General features: G+C 50.0%; 1 protein-coding gene across 1 annotated transcript in view; it reads left to right on the forward strand.

Annotated features, from left to right (window-relative positions):
• Positions 1–648: 648 nt before the first annotated feature.
• The window catches only part of ripk4 (receptor-interacting serine-threonine kinase 4), a 29805-nt gene continuing 14181 nt past the window's right edge, over positions 649–16272 (forward strand). The window contains exon 1 of the mRNA XM_042334665.1: positions 649–873. Coding sequence (XP_042190599.1) covers positions 692–873 — 182 coding nt within the window. The 5' untranslated portion in view covers positions 649–691. The remainder of the gene's footprint in view (positions 874–16272) is intronic.

The raw sequence follows: 16272 nt of genomic DNA on the forward strand, positions 1-16272 counted from the left end.
CCGGCAATCAAACCCGGGTCTCTCGCTTGCGAAGCGAGGGCTCTAACCACTGAGCTACAGGAATCCGAGCTACGGGACTATTTAACTGGCCCCGGCGTTTCGTGTATTCTGTGTATTCTGTGAAGCGCTTTGAGACGTCTCAACCACGGGATAAGGCGCTGTATCAAATGCGAGGATTATTATGATTATGCTAAAGCTGGGGATTCAGGCGGTATTCAGCGAGTCAGTGAGTAAAGAGCTGACAGGCATGTCCTGTGAATGTGGTGCTTTGACGGGGTGTGGGGGCGGGAGTTGGCGTGGGGAATGGGGTGGGGAGAGCCTAGGGGATTGATTAATATACAAACAGGGGCCAGTGAATTCCTAAAGGGTTGGTAACCTTAGAGCTGTAACAGGAAGTGATCTCAATGGCCTGGTTAATGAACACACCTTTTGAACGAGCACCTGACTGCAGATAATGTAACTACCATTGCTTCGGAAACAAGAGCGAGAGAGAGAGAGAGAGCGACAGACGGAGAGAGGGAGAGGGAGAGACGGCCGGAGAGAGAGAGAGAGAGAGCAAACCAGAGAGATCGAGAGAGGAAAAGCAAAGAAACACACAATAATAGTCCTTGCATTTTAATATAGCGCCTTATCACGTCACACTAGGGGAAAAGAAACGAGAGGAGTGTGTGTGTGTGTGTGTGCGGTGACCATGGAGAAAGCGGAGTGTTCCAACTGGGATATGGGACTGCTCAGGGCCTTCGACTCCGGGCAGTTTGCCGGCTGGGAGAAGGTGGGCTCGGGAGGTTTCGGGCAGGTCTACAAAGTCCGGCATCTCAACTGGAAAACGTGGCTGGCTATCAAGTGCCCTCCCAGCCCGCACGTCGACGAAAAGTGAGTGTTTCCCAGCTTTCTGACGCGTTTGGGCGGGCGAGAGGTTGAAACGTGAGGCACGATTCCTTGCTTACTCCGCACGTCTCCGTTGACCTACAGTAAGAAGGAACCTGTTTGGGACTGTGCCCTGAGTGAGGGGCGTCATGTATAACGCAAAGTTGTTGTTGTTAGATGATTGACGGATTGCTTTCCAGCGGGTGGGGGTTTGGGGGGTAATCCCTGCAGTAAAAATAGGTAAATAATAATAATCTGGTCACTCAATCCGCGACTGTTTGTGGGACGCTGCTGTGCGCGATTGGCCTCCGTGTTTCGCCCACAAAATGTACATCAATTCACTGTACAGTATAATCTGTGAAGCGCTTTTTCGAGACGTCTCGAAGACGTGATGAGGCGCTGAATCAAACGCAAGGATTATTATTATTATTTTGCTCTCTTCCCCCCCCACCCTCCCTTCCCCCATCTCTCCACCCACTCACCCAACCCGATCGCTCTCAACAACGAATTACACCTGTATAAGCACCTTTCACGTCGGAAGGACGTCCCCAGGTTGGGATTCTGTGATGGGGGCTTCTTCCCCAATCCTCTCTCCGTCTCACTCTCCCTTCCCCAGTCTCGCCCACTCCCCTCCTCCCCATTCGGAAACCTGACCACTTACCATCAGGTCTTTGGTTACCTCCCTGACACTTACCCCCCACCACCACCCCCCCTCCCACACACACTCCCTGCTCCCCACCCCCTACACACTCCCCCCACCTCCCACCTCCCACCTCGCTCGTTCTCTCGCTCCATCACTGTGAAGAAGCGCTTTGGTGGGTGGGGGTGAAGGGGATCGCTGTTGTATGTGAAATTTTCTGCCCGGGTATAAATTGTTTGCTTGTTTATGTTTGGTGAGTGACGGAAGGCAGGGGTGGGGGTGATTGTGGCGGTGGTGGGAGGGGAGAGGGGAGTTGGGAGGAAGATGTTTTGCTGCTTGTTTGAACCTTTACCTGCACTGAGCATAGGCAAAGTACCTTAACCCTTTCTTCACCCAATCCACGACTGTTTGTGGGACATTGCTGTGCGCAATTGGCTGCTGCATTTCGCCCACCAGATGTTACAGTCAATTCACCTTGTATATTCTGTGAAGCGCTTTGAGACGTCTCGCAAGATAAGGCGCTGTTTAGTGTAGTCTAGTGTTTTTAGTGCGACGTGCCTTAGCCCTTCGGGGTCACCGAGGAGGGTGGGGTGGTGCTGGAGGGGACGCGGGGCTGGGAGTGGGTGGCTGATTTTCCCCGAAATCACCGACGCTCTCTCCTACAAAAACAGTCACTGCGTCCGACGGTGAGAGCCGCGAAGCGCCTTCGAGACGTTTCGGCCTGATGGAGGCGTTGTTAAAACGCGCTTGTGTTCCTGCGAGCTCGGCTTTGTTCCCACTTGTACGCACGGGCGGAGCAGGCCAGAGCCCGCTGAGCGAAAGGAGTGGGCTTGTCCAGACAGAGTTAGCAGGTCCCAGGGGTAGGGAGGAGCAAAGGCCGTGGAGGGCTCTTTGAAAGCGAGGACGAGGAGACTGGACTCTTATCCTCTGGGAGACGAGGAGCCAGTGGAGCTGGGCGAGGGTGAGCGGGATGTGGGGTGGTGGAGTGGTATTAGGGTCGCGGAGCTTGGTGCGGGAATTAAATATGTAGTATATTTGTACCGGGCTGATTAAATATATATCTGAAGAGGAGAAGGTGTACGAGCTTGCCTGGGGCAGAAAGAGCAGGGTCTAAAGGGGATAGCTCTTTCAGACGATAACAACTTGCATTCGTGGAGTCCTGTAGCTCAGTGGTTAGAGCACTCGCTTTGCAAGTGAGAGACCCGAGTTCAATTCCAGGCAGAGGGCGAAACCTTGGGCAAGTTTCCTTACTCCACACAGAGCCTAATAATAATCCCTCCAAAAAACCAAAAGCAATAATAAATTGGTCATTTTCAATCCACGACTGTTTGTGGGACATTGCTGTGCGCAATTGGCTGCCGCGTTCGCCCACAAATATACAGTCAATTCACTTTACAGTGTGTTCTGTGAAGCGCTTTGGGACATCCTCCCGACGTGAAAAGCGCTATATCAAATGCAAGGATTATTATTATTATTATTTACGTAGCGCACCTCATGCAAGTTAGCATCCCAACCGGGCGCTTCACAATTGGGTCCAATGGTCATTGGGTTCAAAGACCCCTCGCGTGTGGTAAAAAATTCTGTCATCTTGGGTTAGTAAGAGGAAGGAGTGTTGCGCATTGAGCCAGGCTGACTCACAAGTGTACCTTTCAACCACTTGGACAATGCCTGACATTTGCTTTCCTATTATTATTACTATTATTGTTGTTATTATTATTATTAATAATAATATTACTATTATTTTACGTGAATAATAATAATAACAGTAACAGTCCTTGTATTTTCGGATCGCGCCTTTCGTGTTGTTGAAACGTCTCGGAAGAGCTTCACGGGATATGCCGTCAAGTGGAGTGACTGCGTGTGACACCCAGTGGTCGGATGCCGAGCAAGGGAGGACGGGATGATGAGCGTAACAACCTGCATTTTATGTAGCGCCCTTCACGCTGGGCAGCGTCTCGGAGCGCTAAACAGCGACGGAGCCTCACGGCGAGCTGGAGGGAAGTGAACGGGTGACCGTAAGCGACGGTCAAGGAGGAAGGTCTTCGATCGTGATTTGAAAGAGGGAAAAGGAATGGGCGAGGCGGAATTCTGGGATCAGTTGTAGTTTGTGGGTAGTGGAGCTGGGGAGACCGGCGGGCCAAGAGGGCTCCGGAATAGTCTAGGCGGGAGGTGACGAAGGTGCGGAAGAGGGTTTCGGCTCGGTCGAGTGTGAGGTGCGGTCTTAAAAAAACACCCAAGTCTGGACTTAAAATTCATATTGTTTAGGCTGATGCTCCAATGAGGTCCTGGGGCTGTAATGTCAGAGGTTCTCGGGCGAGACGTTAAACCGAGGTCCCGTCTGCTTGGTCAGGTGGACGTTAAAGATCCCGGGGCGCTTCTCGAAAAGAGAAGGGAGTTTCTCTCTCTACCGGTGTCCTGGCCGACAATCCCCCAAATACAATGCACTCACTCGCTCGAAGGGTGTTTTGTGCGGTGCGCAAATCGGCTGTTTCATTTGCTGTATATTCTGGGAAGCGCTTCGAGACATCCTCCTGAACTGAAAGGCGCTGTGTTGAGGGTCTCTCATCGCTGCCGCTGACAGACTGATGATATGAGCTGCTGCCTGAGGTCACCGGCTCGGAGGTGATGGTGTTTGGGGGCAGTCGCCAAGTTGCCTCGAAGTGACCTACTGAAACGACGCTTGTATTCAAAGCCAGGACTATTTCCACTCTCCCCTGATCACTCGGCATGTGTACTCGGCCAGTACCTGAACCATGAACAACAACTACTTGTGTTTACATCAGCATCAACTTGAGTTTATATAGCGCTCTTCACGCTGGGTAGCGTCCGTGAGCTCTTGACAGTGGCAAAGTCTGACCCTGAGCCAGGGAGAGAGGGAGGTGACCGTAAGCACCTTACAGGTCGGGAGGAGGTCTCAAGGAAAGTCTTGATATGGGCCTTGAAGGAGGCGAGGCTCAGGGATGGAGTTTCAGAAGGGCCTGAAGGCTCGACCTCCAATGGTGTGGGAGGCAGGGCGGGTACCAGGTTGGTACAGTGTTAATATGTCACAGAGGTGGGGAGGTGTGAGGCCATGGAAGGCTTTAAAAGTGAGGACAAGGATCTTAACCTGGGGAGCCAGTGAAGGTCGGATTTGATCCCTGGCCTAACCTCCTCCAGTTAACTTGCCCGACTCCCAGCTTTTGTCCACCCATTGAGCTTTGGGCTTCTTCCACAACCTCCCAAAGGGCATGTGTTGCTAGGCTAGTCGATCAGTGAATATTTGTCTATTAGATATCTATTATATATTATATATATAGTCTTGTAGTAAGGATTCGCTTTGCGGGTTTGATTCCCAGGCTGGGCGAAACGTTGACCAAGTTTCCTTACTCCACACGCTGCTGTTTACCTAGCAGTAAATAGGAAACTGGTTGTCAGTCGATTGATGGATTACTTTTCGGGGGTAATAATCCCTTCAAAAAAGAAAACAAATAAAAAAAAAAAAATTTTGGTCACTCAATCCACGACTGTTTGTGGGACATTGCTGTGCGCAATTGGCTGCTGCATTTCTCCCACAAATATACAGTCAATTCACTTTACAGTGTCTTCTGTGAAGCGCTTTGGGACGTCCTCCCGACGTGAAAAGCGCTATGTCAAATGCAAGGATTATTATTATTATTATTAAGATATTACAGTCAATTCACTTTGTATATGCTGTGAAGCGCTTTGAGACGTCTCGCAAGATAAGGCGCTGTATATCAAATGCAAGGTTTATTATTATTACACAGGGTGAAGGGAATAGAAGGGTTCAGGAGGGAGAAGGAATGGTGGAGACTCTTGTGTATAAACACCAGCATGGGCTGGTTAGGCCAACTGGCCCATTTCCTCGCTTTAAAGTCCCTGTAAATCTTTGTAAACAATGGAGGGAAGAAGCTTTTTTTGGGGGCGACGATCAGATTTTGCCACCGAGTGACTTCAGCACCACTCTGTTATAAGAATAATCATTTTGTGGGACGCTGCTGCGCGCGATTGGCGATCGCCTTTCGCCCACAAATTACACAGTCAATCCAACTTGGCAACATGTTCTGTGTAGACATTCCCTCGGACGAGCTGTTAAACCTTCTTCCGGCTGTTCAGGTGGACAGTAGAAAAGATCACTGCGCTTGAAAGCAAATATCCCCTGTGAAGCGCGTTGAGACACTTTGAAGTTAAGTGCACTCTATTAAATTTGAGGATAAGTAGTGATATCAATAGTTAGTGGTATAATGTGTGTCTTGGGTCTGACCCTGTCTTGAGCGGAATGCACGCTCTCTCCCAACAGGGACACACCCTGTTCACCTAATCCTGAAAGGTATGAGGCAATTGTTGCCAAGAGCGAGGGTTTAGGGAACTCCATAGTGTGCGGTGGAGTAAATAATTACAATAATAATAATAATAATAATACTACCTGTAATAAAAATTACTTGACAAAATACCTTGGTGACCAAAATAATAATAATAATAATAATAATCCTTGCATTTGATATAGCGCTTTTCACGTCGGGAGGACGTCCCAAAGCACTTCACAGAACACACTGTAAAGTGAATTGACTGATTATTTGTGGGTGAACGCGGCAGCCAATTGCGCACAGCAATGTCCCACAAACAGTCGTGGATTGAAAATGACCAATTTATTATTGTTTTTGGTTTTGGAGGGATTATTATTAGGCTTTGTGTGGAGTAAGGAAACTTGCCCAAGGTTTCGCCCTCTGCCTGGAATTGAACTCAGGTCTCTCGCTTGCAAAGCAGGTGCTCTAACCACTGAGCTACAGGACTCCACAAATACCAACCTCCTGCAATCCTTGTATTTTTTAGGTAGCACCTTATCGCATTGTTGAGACGTCTCGAAGCGCTTCACAGAATATGCTGTAAAGCGAATTAATTGTATATTTTGTGGGTGAAACATTGCAAGAAGAGTCACATCCATTCAGATGTAGCGTGGCAGTGTTATTGGTCTGGCTGACCGTCACTGACAACCATCTGAAAATTATCTCCGCAGGGTGATTTAAACCGTAATAAAGTCATAATAGTAATAATTAACCCTTGTAGTTGATGTATGCCTTATCACGTCATCGAAGTCTCACAGGATTTTAGTGCAAAGCGGGGATGACTGCGTGTTTTGTAGTACAATGCGTTAATGATGTATGAAGCAGGCAATTAGCAGGATTCCCAGAAACAACCACGAACAGTCACTTTTATCTGGGCATGCAGCCCTCACCCCCCCCCCCACCCCGCCCGCCCCCTGAAATGCCAATGAATCGACATTGCTCCGCTTCAAGGAGGCACAGCTTAACTTCCCCCCCCCCCTCCACCACCGCCTTCCCGGGGAGAGTGAAAAATATAAATATAAAAGCCCTCTGAGCAAAACTTTTGTGAATGGCACAAATTAACACCGAGACTTTGTACTTTACACCCTATCAACGAGCTGTTAGGAGCCCAGAGACGATCCTTCAAATCAAGATGGAGTCCTGTAGCTCAGTGGTTAGAGCACTCGCTCGCAAGCGAGAGACCTGAGTTCAATTCCAGGCAGAGGGCGAAACCTTGGGCAAGTTTCCTTACTCCACACAGAGCCTAATAATAATCCCTCCAAAAAACCAAAAACAATAATAAATTGGTCACTTTCAATCCACGACTATTTGTGGGACATTGCTGTGCGCAATTGGCTGCTGCGTTCGCCCACAAATATACAGCCAATTCACTTTACAGGGTATGTTCTGTGAAGCGCTTTGGGACGTCCTCCCGACGTGAAAAGCGCTATATCAAATGCAAGGATTATTATTATTATTAAGATGCACCAAAGTGATCACAAATCAACAACAGCTAGATGTTCAGAGCTCTCAATCTGCCCCCTGCCCCCTCCCACCCATTTACTGCCTCTCTTGCTTGTTTGGTTATATCGCACTCCTTTCACAGTTTCCAGACCAGTCACTGGGGTCAGGGAATCCTCCCACTCGGCTCCTGTTAACTCTGCAAACCAAAGTCCTAACGGGTAGGGCGGTCCTAGCTGGACAAGCGGTCGGTAGTGCTCGCTCGCATTGGCAAGTTGTGCGGTTTTAGCTGGTTAGACTCCCAACAGTTACCCCAACGCACACTCTGGGGTCCCCCAAGCCTTGGCTCTTACCAACCTGCGCCTAATACTTTCCGGAATTAGGTAAACAGGATGCGTCCCTCCAGGGAGAGAGAGAGCGCAATCCATTCCAACCATCTATCTCTGGGATTCCCAGGTGTAGGTGCGATGCATGGAATTCTCAGTTTGGTTTGGAGACTCTTAAGCAACGGTGATGTGTCGTGTCAGACGCGTAAGACACCCCACCCCGGCTGATCAAACAAACCAAAAAAAATATGGCTGCTTGTGAGTCATTGTCATTGTTGTGTGCAAATTGGCTGCTGCATTTGCCTAAGAATACACACAACCGTATTGTTTTATTTCAAATCAAGAACAATGTGGTGTGAACGCAATAGCACTCGATGTTAGGCTTTTGCCACTCTGGCCTCCCTCCCCCTTGTGCGACTCCCTCTCAGAAATGGGAGTCCTGTAGCGTATTGGATGGAGCCCTCGCCTCGCAAGCAAGAGGACCCGGGTTTGACCCACACTCGAGGTCCCTTCCATCTGTCATTGTCCTCATAACGCTCTGCTCAGAACGCTTTTTCAGAACTCTGCAGCTCGTGTACTGTCCCGCACCAGGCTTCGCGCCCACATCACTCCCACCCTCGCTCGCCTCCACTGGCTCCCCATCCCCTAGAGGATCGATTTCAAGATCCTCATCCTCGCCTTCAAGGCCATTCGCGGTCTTGCTCCCTCCTACCTCTCCGACCTACTATCCCACTATCTACCTGCCCGTACCCTCCGTTCCTCTGGCTCCGGTCTGCTCCACATCCCCCGCCCCAACCTCCCTACCATCGGTGGCCGGGCCTTCAGCCTCTCAGCCCCGAGGCTCTGGAACTCTATCCCCAGTGCCTTCGTCGCTTCCTCCCTTTCCTCCTTCAAGGCCGGTCTCAAGACCTTTCTCTTTGACCGAGCCTTCAGCTCCCCTCTCGACTCTCTACCCCCTCCTCGCTCCCTCCCTTCCCTCCCCTCACCCTGACCAATTCCCCCCCTCCTCGCTCCCTTCCTTCCCTCCCCTCACCCTGACCATTTACCCCCTGCTCGGGTCCTGACCCAACTGTCCAGCGCTTTGGGACGTCCTCCCGACGTGAAAGGCGCTCTATAAATGGAATCTTGTTGTTGTTGCTCTCCAGTTTACCCACAAGAGGACATTGTCAACCTGGCTGAGTTGGGTAACGATCTCCCCTCTGAGTACGAAGGTTGTGGGTTCAACCCCACGTCAGGACTTGGAACTTGTATGTTCTGAGCTGATGCTCTCAATGCGGTCCTAGGGGTGTTGCTGCATTGTCGGAGGTGCCATCCTTCGGATGAAACGTTAAACCGAAGCCCCTTCTGCGCCCGTTCAGGTGAACGTTAAAAGATCCCGCGGCGCTATTCGAAAAGAGAAGGGTGTTTCTCTCTCCCGGTGTCCTGGCTGACGATCCCCCGGATAAAATTGGTCGCTCGCTCCATGTCCGTTTGTGGGACACCACGCTGCGCGCAAATTGGCTGCCGAGTTCACCCTCAAAGCAGACAGTCACTGCAGTGCAGTATGTCCTGCCGACAAAGGCGCTGTATCAAATGTAGGGGTTTAAATACGGTATAATTATTTTTCATTCTTCCCAACTTGTACGCTGATCCACACCCTCTCTGTAAATGCTCCGAGATGTCACCCTACATCTAAGTGGGGGCTCCCATTTCCTTGGGGATTTTTTGAAGATTAATTATCTCTCCGCTTTTTCAACAACTTACATTTATATAGCGCCCCGCATGCAGCATAGCGTCTCAGACTGGGTTTTCCGGGCGAACACCGCAGCCACTGTGCGCACATCAATATCCCACAAACAGCCATGGAGCGTCACCTTGTGACATGGGGTTTGAACCCACAACCTTCTGACTCAGAAGCGAGCGTGCTCCTGACTAAGCCAGGCTGACTGACACGCTTGTCACCTGGTGACTGAGCCTGACACAGCAATAAGCAGAGAATGAAATGAGTGACAACGTGTGCACCCAGAGAGGAACTCCTCACCCGTCGGGGCTTTGGCTGTATGTGTGTCAACACATGCAACCTGCCTGGGATTAGTGCGGACTTGCCTGGCTTTGTCCTGCGTGTCAGGAAGCTGTTTCAGCCACAGGCAGACTGTTACCAAAGGCTTCCTGGACCTGAAATTCCACCCAGCTAAGGCTGCGAGTCATCAACAACAACCACAACTTGTGGCCTTCACCCGGAGTGCTTGATGGTGGCGGAATCTGATGCCGAGCTGGGAAGGGTGGGGGGGGTGGTGGGAATGGGTGACTGTAAGCATGATCAAAAAGGAAGGTCTTTAGGCGGGATTTGAAGGTGGGGAGTGAGGAGGGCAAGGCAGAGGGATTGAGGGAGAGAGTTCCAGAGTTTTAGGGCGTAGTGGTTGAAGGCAGGGCCACCGATGGTGGAGCGGAGGGGACGAGTGACAAACAGGAGGCCGGAGACAGCCGAGCGGAGGCAGCGGGTGGTGGGGTGGTGGGGGTAAGGAGATCGGAGAGGTAGGGAGGTGCCAGGGCATGAAGGGATTTGAAAACGAGTGAGATGATCTTGAAATCGATCCGTTCGGTAACTGGGAAGCCTGCCATGGACTGGTGTGAGGGTGGGGGGGTACGGAGTTTTGTGCAGGTGAGTATCTGGGTAGCGGAGTTTGGGATTAATTGAATTTTGTGTATGGCGGAGCTGGGGAGACTTGTCTTTTGCCTTAAGAGGTTGTGGGTTGGAGCCCCCACACATCGGGTCTTTGTACGGACGGAGGCAGTCGGCGCAGTGGTTGGGAGAACTTCATTGCCGGAGATGGTGTCCTCCGGATTTGAGGTTAAACCGAGGTCCCGTCTGCGCCTGTTCGGGAGGACGTTAAAAATCCCCAAAAGAAAGGTGTTTGTCTCTCCCGGTGTCCTGGCCAACAATAATAGAATCATAGAATCGTACAGCATAAAAAGAGGCCATTCGGTCCATCGAGTCTGTGCCGGCTCTTTGAGAAGAGCAATGTAATGTCCAATCCCACTCCCCAGCCCTTTCCCCATAACCCTGCAGACCCGTCCTCCTCAAATACCCGTCCACCGCGTTTTTAAAAGTAGTTATCGAATCAGCCTCGACCGCCCTTTCAGGCAATGCGTTCCAGATTCGAACAACTCGCTGTGTGAAAAAATGTCTTCTCACCTCCCCTCGGCTTCTTTTAGAGACCATTTTGAATCTGTGACCTCGAGTCACCGACACACCCACCAGCGGAAACAGTTTTTCTCTTTCTAACCTATCAAGTCCCCTCATGATTTTGAAGACCTCTATTAGGTCTCCTCGTAACCTTCTCTGCTCCAACGAGAATAATCCCGGCCCCTCTAGCCTTTCCTCATCATCAAGGTCCCTCATTCCCGATACCATCCTCGTAAATCTCCGCTGCACCCTTTCCAATGCCTTAACCAGATATCCCCCAGATAAAGTTGGTCACTCCCTTCATGGCTGTTTGTGGGACGTTGCTGTGTGCAAGTTGGCTGCTGCGTTCGCCTACGTAATCCGCAGTCACTACACTTCGCAGTAAATACGGTGAATCACTTTGAGACATCGTAGCAATTGCGAAGCTTATTTTTGCGCTCTCGCAGTTTAAATCTCTCTGTAGAGGTAGTTGCTAACTGGTTTTCGGCGATGGTCAGTCAGACCAATAGCACCTCCATGCTACATATGAATGGAATTTACTTTTTTTTTGTTTTTTAGTGTATTTGAGCTTCCTCAAATTGCGGAAGGTTGCTCTTTTTTTCACCGGGTATTTTGTCGAGCCACCTTCGAATAGTCCCAGTTGCACCGATAATTCTAGGAACTCCGTTTGTTTTATACTGCCACGAACGGCCGCGTTCAATTTGTAAATGATCTCCAGTTCCTTATTTTTTACGTTGTAATCACTTAGGATAATCACTGCAGGCTGATCTGAGGTGAAGCGGAGCAATGTTACATCAGACTTTTTTGTGAGGCAATAGAGCAGGAGCGAGAGAGAGAGAGAGAGAGAGAGATCGAGAGAGCGCGTTGAATTTGTCACGTCAGCACTTAAAGTGACGGTGTGTGGGCGGTGAGTCTTGATGGTAGGATTACTGTGTCCGTGACTCAGGCTTTCTCATGTCGGTTGGGAGGCTCCGACTAGCCTTCGCAAGGGATGGCTCACACTCTTGTCTATGCCTGTGCAAAGGGCTCTATATTAACGCACGTTATTGTTGTATGATTGTGCCAAGCCACTTTGTGTTCCTTTACAAATTAAAGGGTATAATAATAATAATAATAATAATAATGATCCTTGAATTTGGTAACAATAATAATAATAAGGTGCTATATCAAATGCAAGGATTATTATTATTATTATAAATAGAGAAAATCAGGAAATATATTGATCTACAAATTGAATGTGGGCGTCTCTACCAATGTAAAGCAAATATTATTCCTATTGTCATCGGGGTGTAACTGGGACTGTTAATGAGACTGTACCGAAATGGTTGACAAAACACCTGGTGAACAAACCCATCAACCTTCCTGCAAAAAGTAGCTATTTGAGGAAGCTGAAATATACTCAGAAAAGTAACATCCATTCATATGTAACGTGGCGGTGTTTTTGGTCTGGCTGAGCATCACTGAAAACCATTTAGAAATGACCTCTACAGAGTGATTTAAACCGTAACAGCAACAATAATAATCCTTGCATTTGATATAGCGTCTTATCACGTTGGTGAGACATCTGAAAGCGCCTCATAGGATTTTACTGTAAAGCGCAGTGACTATGTAGTTTTGTAGGTGAACACAACAGCCAATTTGCGCGCAGCAATGTCCCGCAAACAGCTAGGAGGGTCCATGACCCATTTTTTTTGTGTGTGTGAGATTGTTGGCCAGGACACCTGAAGAAATTCCCTTCTCTTTTCAAGTTGTACCATTGGATCTTTAACGTCCACCTGAACAGGCAGACGGGATCTCAGTGTAACGTCTCATCCGAAGGATCAACATTGGAGTGTCAGCGGAGACTATGTATGGCACAATATGCTGACCCAGGGCTTGAACCCACAACCTTCTGACTCAGAGAGGCGAGAGCGCTACCAACTGAGCCAGGCTGATGCACAGACGATATAGATTCAGCTTGGTTGTCTCAATTCAGGGAGTTGGTCCTGGTCGGTAATCCGCCAGGTAAAATCGGTGATTCACTTCATGGCTGTCTGTGGCACGTTGCTGTGCTGGCTAGCGCAATCCCCTTTGAAATGTATAGTCACTACACCTCATAAATACTGTATGTTCTGTGAAGTGCTCAGCGATGTCCTCGTGACATGAACGGTGCTTTATCAAATGTAAGGGATAATATTAATCTGGGGGCCTCAGTCTGCTTTGCTTTTCAGGCATCCCTCCCTCTCGCCTGGATTGCTACGGTTCGGCCTCTAGTCCGGTTCCTGAGTCATTTTGCTTCTGCGGTACTCCAGGGCACTGCTGATGACGGCACAGCCCAGGTCGGCTCATGCCCAGGAGCTGGAAGGGCAGAGCATTCACTGGTGGCAGGGAATCCTCCCACTCAGCTCCTGTTAACCCAGCAAGTCAATCCCTTAACGGGTGGACAAGCAACGGGAAAGCTTGCCAGACAGGGCTCTCCATGGCAAGCTATGCGGTTTTAGATGGTTAGACTCCAGCAGTTACCCCAACGCACACTCTGGGGTCCCCCCCCCAAGCCTTGGCCCTTGTCAACCTGCGCCTGATACTTTCCGGAATTAAGTAAGCAGGATGTGTCCCTCCAGGGAAGAGAGAGAGCGCAATCCATTCCGACAATCTATCTCTGGGATTTCCATGTGTAGGTGGGATGCCTGGGATTCTCAGTTCGGTTTGGAGATTCTTAAGCAACGGTGATGGGTTTCCTCACGTGTCAGACACTCGTGCTGACCAAAACAAAACAGTTAATTAGGATCTGTACACCGTGCCCTGTGGCTAATAAGAAGGTGGTGGAATTGTTTCTTTAGGTGTTCTCAATTAGCTGAATAATTCGCATAAGGTCGTGGTTCTAAGCACAAAATCCCACAGGATGAAAGACTGCGTACACATACACCCAAGCATATCCACTCACACACACGCACACACGCATAAGGCACCCATATACATTGAGAGAGGCTGAGAGAGACACAAACACACAATACAGTGAGAGAGGTAAAGAGAGACACATATATACAGGAGCAGAGAGAGTGAGACACACACACACACACACACTGAGAGGAGGCCAAAAGTGACACAAACACACATATTCCTTGAGAGGGGTTAAAAAAAGTCACACACACACTACAACAACTTGCATTTATATAGCGCCCTTCACGTGGGCTAGGGTCACGGATTGCTTGACAGTGGCAGGGTCTGACACCGAGTCGGGGGAGAGAGAGGTGGGAGGTGACCGCAAGCACGATCGAAACGGAAGGTCTTTAGGTGGGATTTGAAGTTGGGGAAGGTGGGGGCATGCAAAGAGATTGAGGGAGAGAGTTCCAGAGTTTCGGGGCATAATGGCTGAAGGTGGAGAGGAGGGGACGAGGGACAAATGGGATGCCGGAGCCAGCCGAGTGCCGAGGCAGTGGGTGCTGGAATGGGGTGGGGGGGGGTGCGCGGGTAAGCAGATCGGTGAGGTAGGGAAGTGCCACGACATGAAGGGGTTTGAAAACGAGTCAGAGGATCTCGAAATCGATCCGTTCAGTCATTGGGAGCCGGTGGAGCCTGGCGAGGACTGGCGGGACACGGGGGTACTGATTTCGTGCGGGTCAGAATCCGGTGCCAGCATTCGCTCACAGATTTAGAGAGGGAGATAGATCCACGCACGTTCATATACAAAATGTGTGACAGGGGAGGCCAAGAGTGACACAGACATGCGTACAGCGAGAGAGAGGGAGACACACACACACGCACGCACACTGTAGAAGCACGGAAAGTGTGCAAACGGCTGTCTGGTTGAGACATACCTGACTGTTGTTAGCTGCGGGTGATTGCAATCAGAAAGCCGTGGGATATAATTAGCTCAGCGACTGGGCTGAAGTTGGGACGTGACTTGATTGACTTAAAAAAACAAACAAACACAATTCTTTGAACAGGAAGGGTGTGTACCTTTCCCGTTTTGCTGCAGAAATTAAAATGGAACGGAGAGTGGCACGTCACTCAAGGATCTGAAAGACAGAAGTGGGTTTGGTAATCACCCCTCACACCCTCATCCCGCTCCACTGACCCCCCCCCCACCCACCCCCATCCGCCATAGGGTAGAGTTCAAAATCCACGTCCTCGCCTTCAAAGGCCTCCACGGCCTCGCTCCTCTCTTACCTTTCTGTGACCGGTTAACTCCATACCGACCTGTCCGTCCTGCCACCTCCACTCAGCAGGCTCCGATGCTGCTCTATGTCTCCCACCCTCCCCACCATCGGCATATCGGGACCTTCAGCGTCTCTGCCCCCACCCTTTGGAACTCCATCTCACAGACCCTCCACCTCACTCCCTCCCTCCCTCGCCTCCTTCAAGGTCCATCTCAAGACCTTCCTCTTCGACCGCGCTTTTGGTCGCCATCCTACCGCCCTCCCCCCCCTCCTGATCCCAATCCCCCAGGTCGGGTGCAAATCCTTGACTGTCCAGCACCTCGAGACTTTTGTCTGACGTGTAAGGCGCTATGCAAATGTATAATGTCGATGTAAGGCTGTGGTTCTCACCTATTTACACAGCATCTCTGTTTAATGTCTCATCCAGTGGTTTTCATCTCTGATGGATATCGCCTCTCTCTTTCTGTGGTATCGCCTCAGCCTATTGTACCCGCCAGCTGGGGTCGACTGCTCCTTTTCTCCCGCCACACCCCCCCCCCATCCCACCTTCCCCTCCCACCTTTCCTGCTACACTCGCCCACTTTGCTCCGTCTCCCCCCTGCCTTCAAAACCCTCTGCACAATCTGCTTAATGTTTTTTTTTAGATGGAATCACTCAATCTGCGCTCTGATGTGTCGTCCGATGTTTGAACCCATCGCCCGGGATATTTTTTGTTTGGTTTTTCAATGTTATCTTATAATAATAATATTAATAATCCTTGCATTTGTTGTCGCGGCTTATCACCGCGTTGAGAAGTCTCGAAGCGCTTCACATGATGTGTTGCAAAGTGGATTGCCTGTATATTTTAGTGGGTGAAACGCGGGAGCCGATTGGCGCCCAGCAGCGTCCCACAAACAGCCGTGGACTGAGTGACCGCATTTTTCGTTTGTTTTGCTTGGAGGGATTATTACCTCAAATAGCACCAATCAAATAGCAACCGTGTTCCTACTTACTGCTAGGTAAACAGAGGAGTGTGGAGTGAGGAAACTTGCCGGTTTCGCTCTCGCCCGGGGAATCGAACCCGGTTCCTCTCGCTTGCAAAGGCGAGCGCTCTAACCACTGCACTGTGGGACCGCGCTGGGCGAATTAAAGCGAAATGAAAAGGAGAAATGAGAAATAAAAGAGAAGGTACAAAGGAAAGAAAGATAAGGAAAGAGGGTCAGCTCGGACAATGTGAGTTCCAAGCAACCACGACCTTCTGACTCGGAAGCGAGAGTCCTACCGACTGAGCCAGGCTGACACAATTGACAGTTATTGTTGTTGTAGAAAATCTGCATTCTTTCCCGTGAACGCTGTGTACATGCCCGCGTTG

The sequence above is a fragment of the Callorhinchus milii genome, unplaced genomic scaffold, assembly GCF_018977255.1.
Source record: "Callorhinchus milii isolate IMCB2004 unplaced genomic scaffold, IMCB_Cmil_1.0 Scaffold4, whole genome shotgun sequence".
In the NCBI taxonomy this organism is placed as follows: Eukaryota; Metazoa; Chordata; class Chondrichthyes; order Chimaeriformes; family Callorhinchidae; genus Callorhinchus; species Callorhinchus milii.